Here is a 19139-nt window from a genome sequence, read left to right as displayed (position 1 = left end):
CTATGAGAAAGAAAAAAGACAGTTGTTTTTTTGTCAGACTAGCATCTCCACTAATTTTACACTGTGTCTGCGATAGATCTGTTTGTGTCTATTTACTAAACATGCTGTGAAACTAATAGTTTAATAATAATATAATATGAAATTGTTTATATAATTAATTATCTTTCTCATTAATGTTCAGGTTGGCTGGGTTCGGCAGATGATTTGCTCTTTTTGTGACTGCTAAATTAGTACAAAATAGGAATGGGTGATGAGTAAGCTAAATGAACAATTAAAAAGTTACCTATGCAATCTTTATGTACATTGATTGTGAGAAATAAAAAAATGTAATGGTCAAAATTTACAGTAATTATAACAGAATACCCTGTACTCACTATGTGAGCTCAAGTGCATCTCCAGAGCACGTGGGTTGCTGAAGCTCTTGTTGCATTGTGGGAAAGGGCAGATACTGGGAGTTTGATGGGAATTGGCATCAGTCTCTTCTGGGACATTATCTGGTTCCCTCTGCCGCCCGCTGCAGTAATACATCAGGTGGGCCTGAAGGTTCCTCTCACTCCTGTACCATATCCCACATGCTTTACAGGGGAAGATGTCCTCTGAAACAAAAATACAAGCATGTCAACTATGTTAATTTGTTTATATTTATAAAATATTATGTTTTTATTGTTTGTTTAATGTCATTCAATGTATAGTTATTGCCAATTGTCTTTATGGAATTGTATGTCTTTTTCCTTTTCATTTGTTCTTCAGAAGTGGAACTGAAATGGTAGAATTGTGCAGTTCCTTAATCCCATCCCTATAGGGGATGTATCAAAAGGGACATTAGGAGTGTTTGGGATGGCTGTATGTCAGTTCATATTTACGGCTGATGGAAGATGGAGAAGTTTCTCAAATAGTCTAATAAAATGGTTTTAAATAACAATTCTGCTGTGATGTTGCATGGCAACAGAGATGATTCCAGTAGGCTTGTGCCCTTTCCTCAAGGGCAAATGAAAACACTGCACCATCTGCTAGCAGCATCTTCTGTGTCAAGCTGAACTCTAGACCTCACTGATAAAGTCAACAAACAAAGTATTTGCAAATGGCTTGAATTTTGCAATTACAAGGTTGGTCAGAGTCCAGACATGTTTACTGTACCCCTAAACTGAAGGGCAGAACATTTTGTTCCTCCAGTAGAGGTTAATCTCTGAATAACTACCGCATACTCTGTTTTCAGTGTAGCATGTGCATGTGTAACACGTTCTGAACTGGCTCAAATGATTGGTTGGAGTGCTTAACGGTGCAGCCGCTGGAACAGGTGAAACTCCATATGCAGCAATATTGAGGCCAAGTTTTACGGCAAGACCAAACCCCACAGCTTTATTGTACAAGTACATTACCAGTTATTAGTCTTGATTCGCTGCATACATGTTTATGATGCCTGTGGACAGTTATTGAGTTTGCGTGTAAACAGAAAGAGTTGACAATACTTACTGTTGACTATAGCTGTAGGTAATATGGAGGCCATGGCAGCTTGCTGGGGCAGGAGCTGGATGGTGTCCAGGAGGCGTGCTGGGTACATGCCCTCACCGAGAGACATGTGATTGACCGCCTGCAATCGAGAGTCAAAGTCCACTGCGAATGCCACCAGCTCCTCACCTTCCATCATGTTCTTGGTAGTGGTGCACCACAACTGACCCCCTGTGTGACAGAGAAAAACAGACACATCATTACTGCAGCATTTAGCCACTTCAGTTTAACATGTATGCAAATGTTTTTCATGTAAAAGTAGTTTGATCATAGTTATGATGGATTTATATTAAGATATTTGCTGCTTGTTCAAATTTGCAACACAATTCTTAAACATTTTGTCACAAAATTCATTGTTAAATCCACTTAAATTTGTAAATTGGAAGATAACTTAATCATTTTGTGTTGGGACTACATTAATCATTTTTGTTGATATAACTACCTGGGCAGTGGATCTGTAGTTCCCAGCATGCTTTGCATGGGACTGAATTAGGAGAGTACATTTTGAAAGTGCTATTTTGTAGGTTTTTCAGTAAAGAGAAAGACTTGCTAGAATTTAATGTTCAGTTATGTTTTTGAGTTTTGAGGTTACAGTACCATTGTACAGAAGAGTGGTGGTGGGCTTATGCTGTGGGTGGTTACATGATGACCATAATTTGTGTTGTTTCACTCAATGAGCAATAACTGTGCAAATGCCAGTTCTGAGATCAGCCTCTTCTTACTTGCTCATACTTTATGTTGTATATAATTATAAACAAAATTGTCTATAGCACGTTAACATACTAGTTTCCTATGTCATACATTACTTTTGCTAAATAGTATGACATAGGAACTTAAATGTATTAAGTTGGTTCAACAAAATTTAACAAAATAAACTTTTGAAGTCTATTGAACTTTCTATTTATCAAATAATCTTGAAAAAAATGTATCACCGTTTCAACAATGATAATAAGAAATGTTTCTTGAGCAGCAAATCAGCATCGGGAGGATCATGTGACACTGCTGAAAATTTAGCTTTCCATTCACAGAACTAAATTGCATTTTAAAATATCTTAAAATAGAAAAGTGAAAATCTTTATTTTTTATTATACATTTTCACACTAATGAATTGTATTTTTTCCCCCATCAAATGCTAATTTTACTTTATCTGGAAATTATACAGGAAACTCCAAGACAGCCATAAATTCATAAACACTTTTCAGTAAAACAGTACTGACAGCCAGACACAGCGACACTGGGTAAAAATGGTGAGAGTTTGGGGAGGTACAATCTGTCCAATTAATGGAAGACATTGATTGGGTTTTAAAATAAATCACTCTTTTCGGGTGGTGATGTTACACACTTTAGCTTTAATTAATCATGTCGCTTTAAAGGGATGGTATATCTTTAAGGTCTACTGCACATCTAACATTTGGAGTTCAGATCAAACATTCTGCATGATCATTTTAAATATACTCAGAGTAGACAGGAAAAGAAAAGCAGGGAGGGATAGATGGAAGTCAGTGGAAGGGTTTAAGCTCAGATAGCATTTATCTTCACACACGGAAGGATTTCAGCCACACTTCATTTGCCATTCAAGAGATTAAAGTTTTAAAAATGATTATTTACAAAAAATCTGGCTTCCGAGATAACAACAAACTATGATACGCAGATGCTAAAAGGCAGAATTAGGACATTGTTTCAGTAGGGAAGCTGGACAATTAATTAAAGCTCTCTGTTCGCTCTCAAACACACTGACTGACGGAGCTTCAGAGGGGACGATGAGCTGCGCTTTCAGACCAGCTGTTGGGAGGATAGGTAATGAGAGAAAAACAGGAAGGGAATGGAATTTGGGAAAATTCACAAAAGGCAAACATCAACACTGACCCACTGACTAACTACTTTGCAGGTCAACTTGACTAATAAAAGCAAGTAGTTGTGCAAAAGCTAATCAGCAGTGTTGGGTATAACGCATTACAAATAACGCGAGTTACGTAATCAGATTACTTTTCAAATATGCAACGCAAGTTACCTTGTTTTCCTATTTATTTACTGACAGCACTCCTGTCCTCATGTTGAGAGAAATCGTAAGTAAGTGCACAGGCATTGTGTGCGCTGTGTAAACATGGTTCCCTTTCGTTGTCACTCCGAGTTACGATGGATGACGACGAATGGGGTTTCGCTTAGAAAGCCTATCAACTTCGAGTATTACAAAACGAGCCAATGGCAAAGAAATGCCATGGGTCTGCGGAATTTGTATAGCGTATCTCCGCCTTACCTCGTGGGTATAAAAGGAGGACGCCGGCAACATGCAGATATGTTTTCGCTTCGGAGCCAAGTTAATTCTTCGTTCCACAAGCCATCTCTGAACTGTCAGCTTCTTACAGACGAGCGAGATTCTCTGGTGTTAGTGTGACGGCGATCTCCCGGCGAGTGTGCGCTTCCTGCTTATCTGTGCAGTGGTTTAGCAGTGAGTGTGTTTCTCCCCGGGCACTTCAACACTCTCAGAGTTTTCTTTCTCTCACAAAAGAGCTTGCACGCGGCACGTCTTTTCAAAGACGGCTCGCCCGTGCATTTCTGGTTGCGGTTGACTCATTTCCAATTTTGATGGGCACATTCTCTGCTCTGCGTGCTTGGGCTTGATCACGCTAGAGCAGCGTTTGTGGATGACTCACGCTCTCCTCGCGGGAACGTGACCATCGCGTCATTGCGGTCGAGACTCAATGATCTCGTTTGAGAGAGTCCCCTCATCCACACCCCGATCTAACACTCTCCACGTGAGGTGCTACTTCGGCTGGTGGCCAGGGTGACCTGAGGGTGTTGGTGTGGAACAAAGACGCCGACGATCCGTCCGTGCCCCATGCCCCCCTCTTTTTTGACGCAACCCGGGAGCGATCACGGGATGCCCTCGGGCCCGTCTTCGGACCCCCCGCGGGTTTCCTTTGATGTTCCAGAATCGGATCTGTTGTCCATTGCAGCATCACAGGGCGGGCAAGAATCTTCAGGAAGTGAAGATTTGACACTGCTGCCACTTTCGGGTGTGCATATGGCATTTGTCGAGTCAGATCCTGAGATGACGGCCATGTTTTCCCGGGACGATTGGTTTTGGGGTGGCCGCTGACTCTCGTCGCCGTCTAACCCCAATTCCTTTCTTCCCGGATGTGCATCAGGAGATCTCGAAATCCTCGAAGGCCCCCATGTCTTCCAGCGATCCCTCGTTGATCTCCTCCGCCCTTCCTTCCCTCGACGGGGCCGCTGCCCATGGGTACACTGGGGTCCCCCCGGTTGAACGCTCTGTAGCGATGCTCATGTGTCCTCAGGTTGCTTCTTCTCGGCGCGATCCTAAGCACCCGTCCGAAGCCTGTAGTTTTTCGTCTACACTTCTGGCGAAATCCTATAGCGCCTAGGATAGGCAGCCGCCTCACTGCATGCCATGGCCATTCTACTGGTCTACCTGGCCCAGGTGTTCATGGACATGCAGGAGGGTAGGACTGACCCAGGGCTCTTCATTGAGCTGCGCGCCGCCACTGACCTTGCTCCCCGAGTGACGAAAGTGGCCGCACGCTCCCTGGGTCAGGTGATGTCCACCTTTCAGGCCTGTGGCTTAACCTGTTCGATGTGCAGGATGTCCGGCGGACCCGTCTGCTCGACACCCTCATATCCCAGGTCGGCCCTTCGGCGGTGCTGTTGAGAGCTGATCCCTCGGTCTGCCCACCGCCGAAGGCGCCCCCCCCATGCCACATCCCTCTCCTGCCCCGCCCCCCGCTAAACGCCGGGCCAAGCGGCGCTGCTGAGACGGGCTGCTCAGGGATGATGGTTACTTCTCAGGAGATGGTAGCAGGACCACTCCTTCTCCCGGTGGAGGGCCGGGGGAGAATCTTTTGTTCTCCACTCCCCGTTGCTCACCCCCGGGTGGGCAGCACCCTAATGTGGTTAGAGAAAGAAGTGACATGTTCATCCCTGAGCACACAGAGTTCTCGGACGACACGGTGCGCCACCGCCGAGCCGTGCACCCCTCGTCCCCCTCTGTCCCAGAGCCGGACGACAGCACGCGCCGTCCCCGGACCGTGCAGCTCTCATCCCCCTCTGTCGCTAGCCCCCGTGGCAGAGCAGACCCCCGTGGAACGTTCGTCCTTCCCTGGTCTCCTCTGTCAGGACGCGGTCAATGACTATGCCCCGACACTGGGCCGCTATGCCGTCCACGTCCGGGACAGTCATTCCGCCTCGCTGCCCCACCGACCGGAAGTCTGTGGTTCGCATGACCCCGCTGGTACAGTTCTTGGGAGCCTTGCTAGAGCTCCCCAACCTGTCCCGCTGGGTCGCTCGAACGATCAGGCTCGGCTACGCGATTCAGTTCGCGCGGTCTCCTCCCCGGTTCAGGGGAGTCCGCTCCACTTTGGTCGGTGGCAATGCCTCTATCATGAGAGCGGTTGCCACCCTGCTGGCGAAGGGTGCGATCGAGACTGTCCCTCCAGCCGAAATGAGGTCCGGCTTCTACAGCCAGTACTTCATTGTCCCGAAGAAAACCGGTGGGTTAAGGCCAATCCTGGACCTGCGCGTGTTGAACCGCTCCCTTCACAGGCTGCCGTTCAAGATGCTCACTGCTTAAGCGCATTTTCGAATGTGTACGGCCCCAGGATTGGTTTGCAGCGATCGACCTGAAGGACGCCTACTTTCATGTCTCCATTCTCCCTCGTCACAGACCGTTCCTTCGGTTTGCCTTCGAGGGGCAGGCATATCAGTACGCGGTTCTCCCGTTCGGGCTAGCCTGTCTCCTCGCGTCTTCTCGAAGGTCGTCGAGGCAGCCCTTGTTCCCCTCCGGGAACACGGGGTTCGCATCCTGAACTATCTCGACGACTGGCTGATCCTAGCTCACTCTCGAGATCAGGTTTGCGAACACAGGGATCTAGTGCTCCGGCACTTAGCCCATCTGGGCCTTCGGGTCAACTGGGAGAAGAGCAAACTCTGCCCCATGCAGAGGATCTCTTTTCTCGGTATGGAAATCGACTCGGTCGCCATGTCCGCGCAGCTTACGAGCGAGCGCGTGCAGTCACTGCTGACTTGCCTGAGACAGTTCGAGGGCAAGAGTGGGGTTCCACTGAAACTTTTTCAGAGGCTCCTGGGGCATATGGCATCTGCAGCCGCGGTAACGCCGCTCGGATTGCTTCATATGAGACCTCTTCAGCTTTGGCTTTGCGACCGAGTCCCGAGGTGGGCATGGCAACACGGCACCTTCCGAGTACCAGTTACTCCGACCTGCCATCAGCCCTTCACCCCGTGGTCGAACCTCAGTTTTCTACGGGCCGGAGTGCCTCTGGAACGAGCTTCGCGGCATGTTGTTGTAACGACAGATGCCTCCTCCACGGGCTGGGGCGCCATGTGCAATGGACATGCTGCCGCGGGCTCCTGGATAGGACCCCAGCGCCTATGGCACATCTATTGCCTCGAGTTGCTGGCTGTACGTTTTGCTCTGCGCCGCTTCCGGCCCGTGCTCAAGGGCCAACACGTACTAGTCCGATCAGACAATACCGCGACTGTAGCGTACATCAACCGCCAGGGTGGTCTTCGCTCCCGCCATATGTCGCAACTCGCCCGCCACCTCCTCTTATGGAGTCAGAAGCATCTGAGGTCGCTTCGTGCCATTTATATCCCCGGAGCTCTGAACTGTGTAGCCGACGAGCTCTCACGGTTTCAACTCCTCCCGGGGGAATGGCGGCTCCATCCATGTTCGATCAGCGTCGTGCTTTCCTTCCTACAAGATGGGTTGGAGCGAAGGCTGTCTCCCTCCACCCTAAAAGTCTATGTCACCGCCATTGCCGCACAGCATGACTTTGTTGAAGATAAGTCTTTGGGAAGGCACGACCTGATCGTCAGGTTCCTGAGAGGGGCAAGGAGACTGAATCCTCCTCGCCCTCATCTCGTTCCCTCTTGGGACCTCTCAGTGGTGTTAACTGCCCTGCAGAGTGCTCCATTTGAGCCTCTGCAATTCCTGTCAATGAAGACAGCGCTCCTGGTTGCACTGGCCTCCATCAAGAGGGTAGGGGACCTGCACACATTCTCCGCTGACAAAGCGTGCCTGGAATTCGGGCCGGCCTACTCTCACGTGATCCTGAGACCCCGGCCTGGATATGTGCCCAAGGTTCCCACCACTCCCTTCCGGGACCAGGTGGTGAACCTGCAAACGCTGCCCCGGAGGAGGCAGACCCAGCCTTGGCACTGCTCTGTCCAGTACGCGCTCTCCGCGCCTATGTAGACAGAACGCAGTGTTTCAGGACCTCAGACCAGCTCTTTGTCTGTTATGGTGGGAAGCTGAAAGGAAAGGATCTCTCAAAGCAGAGGTTGTCTCACTGGATAGTGGACGCCATTGCTTTGGCTTACCAGCAGCAAGGTCGACCGTGCCCCCTTGGTGTGACTGCCCGCTCCACCCGGAGTGTGGCGTCCTCTTGGGCTCTAGCGCATGGCGCCTCGCTGTCAGACATCTGCAGAGCTGCAGGCTGGGCGACACCGAACACATTTGCCAGATTCCACAATCTCCGAGTGGAGCCTGTGTCCTCTCATGTACTCGCTTCAACCAGCTAGTACTGGGCCCACTCAGGTGTCTTTGCTTGCTCGTCATTCCACTCCACGGACTGGATACGTGCGATATTCTCCTGAGGTGAGCTTCCCCGAAAGCCCTGAGTTCCTCCAGCACTCCTGACGTCGGCGCCAGTGTCTATTGCCTGGGCGTCGGCTAGGTGCCTCCCGTGTGCATGGTCCCTCCCCTGAGTGACCCCCACATGTGTATTTCCACTGTAAGCCTCTCTGAGCATGTGTCTTTCCCTTGGCAAGCCACCTTGCCCCCCTGGGGTTGAAATATTCCACCTGCGGCTGGACACCCCAGTGTTCTCCATATGCATCCTTCGGGTCATATGTATATTCTCTTATTCCCCCCTCTGGGCTGACAATAATTGCATTTTCCCTAAACTTGGGATATGCCCCCCAGTGTACCTTGGTATTCCTGTGTTAAATAGGAGTCCTTCGTCCGTGCCAGTCTCACGACAGGGAGCTCAGATTTACGCAGGGCACTAGAAGCAGCCGAGAAGGTGGCGTGATTAGACTGGTAACCCCATTCGTCGTCATCCGACGTAACTCGGAGTGACAACTAAAGGGAACGTCTCGGTTACGTATGTAACCCTCGTTCCCTGAGTAGGGAACGGAGACGTTGCGTCTTCCTGCCACTTTCTGCTGTACCGCGGGGATTGCCTGAAGCTCAGTCTTGGCTCCTCAGCGAAGAAACATATCTGCAATGTTGCCGGCGTCCTCCTTTTATACCCACGAGGTAAGGCGGAGATGCGCTATGCAAATTCCGCAGACCCATGGCATTTCTTTGCCATTGGCTCGTTTTGTAATACTCGAAGTTGATAGGCTTTCTAAGCAAAACACCATTCGTCGTCATCCGACGTAACGTCTCCAACGTACAACGTTATTGTAGTTGTACACTAAATGTGAGCAGGCAAATCTCACCAGCACAAAAACAGATTATTCCTCAAAATGAATAAATGCAAACTCAAAATGCAAACCTGTTATAATTAAATATGTTAAATTACTCAAATATTCTTTATGTATTTAATCTCACTTTATTAAGCAATGCCTTTGCTGCTGACCTTCGATGATCCAATTCAACCATACTAAATAGCAAAAATGACCACATTTGTCTTTTTTTTTTTTTTTTTTTGCTGAAGTAAGAATGTTGCACTTTATGAATGTTGGACTTCTGTGTGCTATTCGTCTGGTCAGCAGCGGCTGAAAGGTTTGTTTGAGCTGCGCTCTCTACTGTACAGGTTGTGGATTTGCATTTCCTTTAGCCTGAAGCGTAGTCATTTCACTTTTGGTGAGAAAGGGCTTTTACATTTAGCCAAAAATAGATGTTTTTGTTTTATTATTGCAAACAAACAAGAAAGCCCATCCTATAGGTGAGAAAAAGTAATGCAAAGGCAACGCAACACATTTTCACAAAAAAGAACTTAAAGCAGTGAGTTACTTTTTTAGTTGCTTATTTATTGTAATGCATTACTTTTAAAAGTAACTTTCCCCAACTCTGCTAATCAGTAAAAAATTTCACAAGTTGGAATCGTAGGTCAGAATCAGTCAAATCATTGAATAATCATTGTAATTGTCTATGTTTCAGGGGTGCTCAAAAATGAAAGATATCATACAATCAGATCAGATATAAAAATAAATAAAGTTAGTGAATAAAAATGGCTTTCTAACACAGGCACTGACTGCGCAAGCTTCAGTGTGTTAAAAAAATGCGCGACTGCTGCCAGAAAGAGCAGCTTATCAACGTGTGGATCTGCAGCGGGAGACACGCTCTTCAGACGGGTCCTCTTCATCAGCGGGATCCTGTCACACACCACACACTGCCTGGAGAGGCTCTCTCGTTCCTTATCTCCTAATTAAAATAACAAAAACTACCGTCGCCATCAGCGCAGATCAAAACTGTCACCTGCAACAGCAGGAGGGCGCAGGTCACCTCTGCCTTTTCAATACTGCTGGAAGTTGCATGAAGAACTCATTACTTGCACTAGAAAAGAAGCCAGGATGTGATGTATGCAGGGTGCCACAACCGCTGCGGCATTGTGGGATGGCCAGTTTCAACATCTCAAAGTGAATCACTGACAAACTTCGACTGCCCAGAAATAAGGTGTAACAAGAATCAGAAAGATATTAGTGTTACAGTCATGTCCTTCTCCGATGAAGATGTTTTGAGGCTGCGAGTTTATGATTTACAGCAGAGGTTTTCAACTTATTTTGCTTCAGGTTCTAGAACAACTCCAAGTACCAAAAACGTATCATAAAAGTGTTATTTTAGTATTATTTAAGCAACATTTTTGTATTTATTAATATTTTAAATGAGCTTTTATTTTTATGTATTCAGTTTATTTTAGTTTTTTTTTATGAAAAATGTTTTACATTTTTAAATTAACAATATTTTTTATATTTAGTTTAATTTTAGTTTAAGTAATTTTAAGTTTTATTTATTTAAGTTTATGTATTTTTCAGTTTTAGTAATTTAGTGCTTTTGTAATTTTTTTAAACTTTTAATTAAGCTTTATTTTATTTTTAGTTCTTCAACTGAAAATTATTGGATTTCATTTGGTTGCCAACATTTCTAATTTTTGCTTAAGTTAATCAGTTTAGTTTTAGTTAATAAAAATACTGTATCATACCAAACTAGGAATATGCTTCAAAACCATTAATATTAATAAGTAATAACAGTATACCATGAATTGCATAGACACAACAAATGCTAAATTGTCATAATGGCATTTAAAAAATAAATAAATCAAAAAATGAAGTTTTCATGACTTTGATTCAAAATACTTAAAAAAAAATACAACACTGGATGGAAGACCTTTGACTTCAACAACAAAAGATATGGGGAAATGTTTTTGTACATGGTACATGATTATTCATTCAATTATTAGAATTTTTTCCCCAACTGTGACCCTACCAGAAGAATATACCTGCAACCTATAGTTAAAAAAAACACACTGCTGCCGTTATCATCTTAGAAATAAAAGCTTTGCATTTTTAATCCAATTTTGGGAAATTTTTATGGTAACAACACATGCACACACACAAACACGCACACACACACACAAATGGCAGATTATGTTACTTCCAGTTCTTCCATCACAGTCAAATTGAGCACTATGCTTTGATGGATTCAGTGTACTTCATATTTTTGGCAAATGCAGTAGAAAATTTGCTTTCTGCACAATGTCTACTTAATAAAGCAGCAGCGGTAAGAGTAGTATTCTAGTATTCCATGTCAAACAAAACCTAACTTCATCATGCAGTGCTGACAAAAGGCTTGCTCGAACCCGTCTCAGGTACAGTGGAGATCCAGCGTTTCCAACTGATACTCGCCCTCAACTCAAGGTGCTCGCAGGGTCAAACAGTCAAACTTAAAGAACAACCACATTTCAGATGGAGACTTCCTGTCTGTGCCATTGTAAGTACACACACTGAAATGCACAGGTCGATGGGCAGCCCTAAAGCGAGAGACACGGGACCCTTGGTGAAAAGCGTAGCCGGCGCGGCGCTGCTTTCGCCTGTGAGCTGTCTGAAGGCAGCAGAAGGCCTTTGTGCCACGGCCAACACAGCCGCAATGAAGCTATTGTCTCCATCCTCCTGCAGCGCACCTGATAAAAGAATAAAGAACTATGACATATTCCAAAAACAATGGAGGAATTAAGGACACACAATACGCCAGCTGCTTCATTAAAACAATCAAAACCCGGTATCCTGTACATAGTCCAGATAACTTTAAAAAAACGGTTCTTTTCATCCAATCTCGCAGTACAGAATCCTCTAGCGCAGGCTCGTCCTCGTGGCCCAAACTCCCCCCTCGTTCGAACTAATGATGCTTTTAAACACTTACTTAAAGATGTTCACATAAAGGAATTACAGGGGGGTTCAGAATTATGCAATTACATGTGTAAGTCCATGCTGCTCTAATCAAACACACCAGGATGAGCCGTCGTCTGAAAGCCTCAAAGGCCCCTAATGCAGGGCACGAGCACTTTGAATGATCACTTTAAAAGATCGACCATGTTGTAAGAGCACAAAACAAGCCTTTCTAGCGCTCTTTTGCCTTCTCTTTCCGTCTTTTCGTGGCAAAAGCCGACAGAAGGGTTTGCTAATGAACTGGCCGGAGGATAGCTACTCAAATGTTTGCATGTGTAAACAGTAGAAGACTTTAATAGTTTGCTGTAAAATGCATAGTTAAACATATCCGTGTTTGTTTCTCCCATCTGTCCCGAGAAAAGGCTGCATCGGAGGCCGTGACGGAAGCGTGGAGCACAAACCTCAACGACAAGCCAAAAATGACACTGCCAAAAATCAAATCTGGGGCAAAGGAAGGCAAATGCATCCTTTATATTTTGTGTCAATAAAGGTGTATTTGATGTGTAAATTGTGTCTTCGTTCCAGAAAGATCAGCCGGCTTTTACCTTCAGACCTTCAGTATTTAATAATTCATTCACTACATGCAAAGCCTGAGCAAATAACAAAATATTCCACTGGCTTCTTTCTGTTAATATCTCTGCATGAGGAACAACATGTAATTATGACTTTCTGTTCCTCTGTTTCTTTCTGTAAGAACTGCAGGCTAATAAAAAACAAGTAAGAGAGCAGTTCCTAAATGGAGGGTGTTAACCTGATTAGACAGCAGGGAGAAAAAAACCCCGAAACAATGTTAAATGCCAAAAAATAATTGTGCATAGGCTTATCGGCTATTAAAAGGAGATGAAATGCTTCTCAAAAATGCTTCTCACAATGCTATACTAGCAGGCAGAATGCACTGTAGTTTCTAATAGTAAAGTGTGAAGTAAAAAAAGAAAAATCTAATACCAACAAACAGCAAATAGTTTTGCCTCAGAAATAAATGTGGTAAATTAAAATAAAAAAATGAAAAAGAAACACAAATAGAGATGCTTACTACCCATAAAAAATTCTTAATGCATTGTTCTTGGTCTTAATGTCAACGATTTACCATATGCAGTTATTTTACAATCCAATAAATTCCCAAATTGATAAGATAAATCTTGCATGTGAATGCACACTTAGAGTTTGAACCTCAATAATAATAAGACCAAAATCACAACAAACCAATACAGCAAGTCTGTAAGTGATAAGCCATCACACTGATATCACTCTGTCTCAATGTCAACAATCATTGTGAATGGCCATAAGGGGGCACTGTTCACATACTGTAATACAGATCTGACCTACAGTATCAGAACTCTCTCTGCTCATCCACACGAGACCAAACACAGACACACAGCTACTTGTCCCTTCCTTTATTCCTCTTAAAAGTGGGTTCACTCATTTTGTAAGCATTTCAACTATTTCATTGTCTTGCAGTATTTTCGGAAGCATAAATTACTTGCATCAAGGAGCATTATTCAACACATGCTCACATTCTTTGCGCATGATACATTTGTGGAAGAGTTCAAGAAAGTTGTCATCATATAAAATTATGAAACATGTTGGTATTAGTAGTGTCATATAGTAGATATATATGGTACAGTATAGTAATTCCTCAGTATCAGTCAGAAAAGTAAAATATGTTCTCAATATTACATTTGCACAAAATTCCTGCTCAAAACACTTCAGGTTTCCGATCAGATGCAGAAATGTTCATAATACTGAATGATTTATAAGACAAAATTTGATGTTTATTTAATGATTAAAAGCTGATTTTGACAAATCCCTTTAGAAGTACTTTTCATTTGACAAAAGCTTTAATTTAGTGTTTGGAGCAACAGCTGTGATGCGAATTAGCATTATAAAAACACATCCGTTCATCAGTTTAACGCCAAACCCAAACTCTGTTTACACATCACATTAATGTTAAAAAAAACATTAATGGATGAAAAGAATCCCGCTGTGCAAAATGAATATATATTTGGCTTGAAATTACACATTTGTTTTGTACGTGCTTTTAATGATGAAAAATAAAAATAGAACTTGATCTGCTTTTCATCATCAGCTCACTCGACGTGAAAAATCGTGTTCGTACTCCGAACACAGATTTGAAATACTCGAGGGTAAATGAGAGTGTTGAGCAAACATTCTCACCGAGATCAGCGCTCACTTTGTCAGGTGACTGCGTAATGGTTGCGGCTAGTCGACATGTGTTTACTGCGGCCCCCGCTGGGAGGGACACACACACGCCACCCGTCTTGACCATCAGCGTTAATGGGACGTCACGGCTTCGTGGCAGCGGGGAGCGGTAGTGTTGAGTTGAGCGGCAGACCCCCAGCTGTGGTCGGTGGCCCGCTTCCCCTTCCCAGCATGCTCCACGCCGGGGAGCAGGTGAACGGCCGGGATCCAGCGGGACCGTTCTCTTCCAACATGGCTCCGTCCCCGTGCCACATGGGCCCGTGGACGCTTGCCCTCATGCAAATGCACGGCCTGCAAAAAATGGCTCCTTCTCCTCTTTGGAAACCTCGACTGGCAATGACGTTTTTTCGTGGGAGATTGAGCCAGATTGATGCACCTGTCAACCATTTTGGAAGATGAAGGATCGCGGTGACATGGACAGATCGCAGGAAGAGAGCCTGACAAAGATGTCTCACAGTGGAAATGCAATCTGGGAAAAAGAGGCATTTAAGGATAAGGCGCGTCATATTTGATGATATTAATACAGTAAACAATTGAGACAGTGTTTGTTGAACAATGGTGGACGAGAGAGGGTTTGGGAACCTGTTTGAAGGCGAATTATTTTTCCAACTGTTTTGTTTTCTAATGGTGCAGAAAGACATCATCTACAATCCTACAGTGTAAAAAAATATGTTTCATAGTTGTAAACAAAAGATTACTCCGCACTGCATCATATTTGCTGAATGTAATCCAGTACTTGTTGCTTACTAATTTTGGACTGCTGATTCCAAAAATAGTGCCTGTTTTGCTCTAGCACGTCACACTTTCTCTCAAGATATTATGCGGCTTTTGTAGCATTTTTGCTTTCGACGACCATCTGTGAGGTTTAAGAAGTCTTGTATTATCCATTAATCACCAGAAAAACTGCCACAGACATATTATTCCTCTCTTCTGTTTGAAATTGCCACAGACATATTATTCCTCTCTTCTGTCTGAATTGTTTGTGAACAATTCACAACTGTTTGTTCAATTCTCAGACAATTTTCACATGCATGACAGTATTTTATGCCTAATCCTAATTGCAAGGTAAGAATTATGGCTAGTGACAGAAGAAAATGCAAACATGACTCAGATGTTTTACTACATCCAAACAGTGATAGAAAATGACAGATTTTGTGTGAAAACGGTTATTTATAAACTTGCGTTCATGGACATTAAACAGATTTCACTCCTTTGATGATTGTTAATTAAAAAATTTATATTTTGAATACTGAAAACTTAAACTTTTGACATTTGACTGCTTTTGTTATTTTGTGCAATACATACGTACACTACCAGTCAAAAGTTTTTAACACATTTTTAATGTTTTTAAAAGAAGTCTCTTCTGCTTACCAAGTCTGCATTTATTTTAATCAAAATACAAAAAGCAAACAAACAGAAAACAGTTATTTTAAATTGTCATAATATTTAACAATATTACTGTTTTTTTGTATTTTTAATAAAATAAATGGAGCCTTGGTGAGCAGAAGAGACTTCTGCTAAAAACATTAAAAATCTTACCGATCCAAAAACGTATTATTTGAAAAACAAATAGATCGGTTTGGAATTTTTTTTTAAAATTTTTTTAACATCATCAAATTAGATAACATTAAGCCTTTTTTGCAAATCATTTTTTTTTTCAAGATTCAGGGCATTATTATTGAAGTATCTTTTACAAGAAAACACCATTTCATTCTTTTTTTACTTTTCAGTGTTACTGTTTCTTTGTAATTGTTTGTAAAATTGACAAGAATTTTCGGACAGAAAATTGATTGTACACCATTTTTTTCTCAGTGTACCTGAGAAACCCGAATTGCTTGCACCGTAACCCTTCTGTAATTCCATATATTGTGCAAAGCGCAAGCTAATTACGCCCTCCGTCGCTTCGAGCATCTGAAATAAAACATTCAGCGGCTAAAGGATCTAATTGCGTTTGTCGGCTGGTGCGGAGGGAGGACACTGCTGCCCTTGCACAGTGCCATGCTGTCGTCCTGGCACGGCCTGTCCACTGCCCCAGGTACTGCCATACGGCCATCTGGAGCTGACATCTGTCTCTCTATTGATCATAAGGGTTTAGCACTTGATCAAACAGACTGCGACAGGAAATTGCTCTTTTCCCCACAGTAAAGGTGGGCGGCAGGCACGAGGGTAATAGAGTGGAACAGATTCGCTGGGTCTCACCGCAGCACACACCAGCCCTGGCATCCACAGCAAACGTGGAACGGGCACTGGTGGGAACGCTGTGCCAGGACGTGCCCACTTCAGCTGGTGTGTGTGTGTGTGTGTCTGCGTCAAGACGGGGATCCCAGGAGAAGAAATAAAGCGGAAAAGGGACTGTTTTAAAATGAAAATCCTTCCCGCTGATGTCTACGGAATCATTAAAACTTCTCGAAATGCGTTGAAAGGCTTTCACTTTGCTGCACACTTTTAGGGAATGACACAAAAATGGCAAAAGAGTTTGGAAAGGTGTCAAAAACAAACCCAAATATATCCCCAAAATATTTACAGGGATAAATGTGCCAGATGGGGACCGCTCTGCTTTTTTTCAGAAGCAAATATACTCTGTGGTTCAGGATATGCTGAATACAGGAACATTTTAATGAGCGCAAAACATCTGCTAAACTCCTCGTGCTAGTCCAGTGAACACTTCTGCACAAGACTCAACCTTTCATTATATTTATACAGATTTCTTCTTTTTAGCAGCACAAAACACAACGATTAATAAAAAAAAATATTATTAAAGTCAATATTTGCTTTATATACAGTGGCTCCAAATGTATTCTGACCTGCTTAAAAACAGCTGAATCATTGCATTATATAACGAAATATCAAACCAAACGTTATTTGTTACAGTTTATTTTACAGTATGTTTACTTACAGTGTAGTTACCTAAGACAGTACTGGTAATATAAGGTAACTACATGGGTTAAGGTTAGGTTTAGGGATATGTTCAGGGATAGTACCTAGTTATAACCCAGTTATTGTAATTGCTATAATAAGTACATAGTATGTACATGCGGAACAGGACTGTAAAATAAAATTATTTTAGAGGAAGAAGACATTAAGCAAAACACTTTGCAAAAAAAAGTTAGTCAGGCTTTAAATTATCGATTATTGTTGACCAAAATGAAAACAAAACTTTTAAATTTTACAGGCACTGTAAATGTAAAAACATGAGCGAAGAATTTATGCCAAAGTGACAAAAATATGTATGATGCAAAAATTTGTAGCAATGCTTCAGTGTAAATCATATAATATTTCATATTATATATGGTTATAAAACACACTTTATACAGGTGCTGAGGTCGCATTTGCCCCAGCCAATCGCAGTCGTGTCACTATGACATTTTGTTTGTGCATGTAATTCGGTTCATGTTAAGTTTGTGATTCACCCCTCCTCTTCCTGCCCCTCATTTCTCCTTCCCACCGCTGATTAAACCTGCGACCGTCCCCCGTCTCGCATTTCCATTCAATCTCAGGGCACCGAGAGCAAGATGCACAAGGTGCTTCGCTTTTGCAGCATCGCAAAGAGAGAGAGAGAGAGAGAGAGAGAGAGAGTCCTGTAGCCCAAGGAAGAACAAGTTGAAAGTGTGAAGGAGGAGAAAAAAAATATGACCAGGGGATGTGATAAAAAATTATCAGCGAGTGTGTTTTCCTGTTTGGTTTTAATCTACATTTAATTAAATTCTTATCTGCTGTGTGCTTATGGCTGCATTTGAATGGCACGACTGCATTCATTATGAATGGTAAAATTGAACTTGGCGCATTGTGTGTGGCCTAATAAAGCAACAAGGCTCACTGCGGTGCAGGCAGGAGAAATCAAGTCAATTAAGACGCTCTTTAAATTACCACTGTATCAAAACAAGGAGCGCCACATGCTCCATAATAGAATCCTGACAGGCAGAATACAAACAGTTACTGTGTTTAATATACAGGTACATCAGCCCGTCGCATGAGCCTGTCCCGTCCTGAGGGCCCAGATTTACTGGTCCAAGAGGGACTGAAATAGGGTCATTACATAGAGAGGTCAAATGAAATATATTTGTATACGATACCAGACTAACAAGATGTTAAAATTCTTCTCCTGTGCCAGCTTAATAACTATAAGTAGGCAATTTGAAGACTGATTCCCCAAGAAAAGTGTAAACACTGTGACACTATCAAAACATTGCTGTTTTTGTTTGAGCATCCCGACTAGCAACATGGCTCAACCAATAGGGTGAGTTTAGGGTGGGACTATGAGTTTGTTTGACCAATGACACGCAGGAAATCTGCTTAAAAACAATGACTATTTTTGCAATACCATTTAGTGCCACTAATGGCACTCAGATTTTCAGAAGAGATCTCGAAATCTTTTTTTTATTCAGCAAGGATGTATTGTATTCTGAGAAAAAAGACCAAATGTCCCAAATTGAGCTAACACTAACAATCAAAAGTCCAATCTCAATGTAAACTCAAACATTTCTCTCAAAATGAATCCTGCTACCTACATTAATCTTACAGTTCTACACTTTTGTTTATATGTCAAAAACTATTTCATTAGTGTCTATAAATGATTCTCCAAAGGAATTTTAGGAGAAAAAGTGATATAAAGGCTGACACACATAACTGAGAATTCATTTATATCCCCTGAGTTATGAAAGAGCTGAGGAAAATAAGAAAAACTAAATATCGGTGATGGGTCAATAATCATAGACCCCAAGTATGTTTACAGACCTCGTAATGAAGAAAGCAGACATGCATGTGCTGCATTGAAAAGGTTGCAGTGATAAACACTAATGCCTTTGACGAAGAGCAGGATTTGCAGGATTCCATACAGCAGAGAGCAATTCATCAGAGGAAGGACAGAATGAGAGTGTCACAACGCAGACGCCACAGTCACACCTGCCAAAATCCTTAAATTCAGATCAGGCCTTTGCATGTGTGTGAGTGTGTGTGTGTGTGTGTGAGAGAGAGAGAGA

General features: G+C 43.2%; 1 protein-coding gene across 5 annotated transcripts in view; it reads right to left on the bottom strand.

Moving 5' to 3' along the window:
- The window catches only part of zfpm2a (zinc finger protein, FOG family member 2a), a 174835-nt gene that overhangs the window by 3790 nt on the left and 151906 nt on the right, over nucleotides 1-19139 (bottom strand). For 3 of the 5 annotated variants that reach the window (XM_077214716.1, XM_077214718.1, XM_077214719.1), the window contains 2 exons: nucleotides 1474-1680; nucleotides 375-596 (listed from right to left, as the gene is read on the bottom strand). In XM_077214716.1, the coding sequence (XP_077070831.1) occupies nucleotides 375-596; nucleotides 1474-1680 (429 nt within the window). Of the gene's footprint in view, nucleotides 1-374; nucleotides 597-1473; nucleotides 1681-1951; nucleotides 1994-19139 lie in introns of all 5 variants that reach the window. The other 2 variants (XM_077214715.1, XM_077214717.1) reach the window with 1 other exon arrangement.

This window comes from Siphateles boraxobius, unplaced genomic scaffold (genome assembly GCF_051911475.1).
Source record: "Siphateles boraxobius isolate OS27281-9 unplaced genomic scaffold, OSU_SipBor_1 68, whole genome shotgun sequence".
NCBI classification, from domain to species: Eukaryota; Metazoa; Chordata; class Actinopteri; order Cypriniformes; family Leuciscidae; genus Siphateles; species Siphateles boraxobius.
This window is presented reverse-complemented; position numbering and strand designations above follow the sequence as displayed.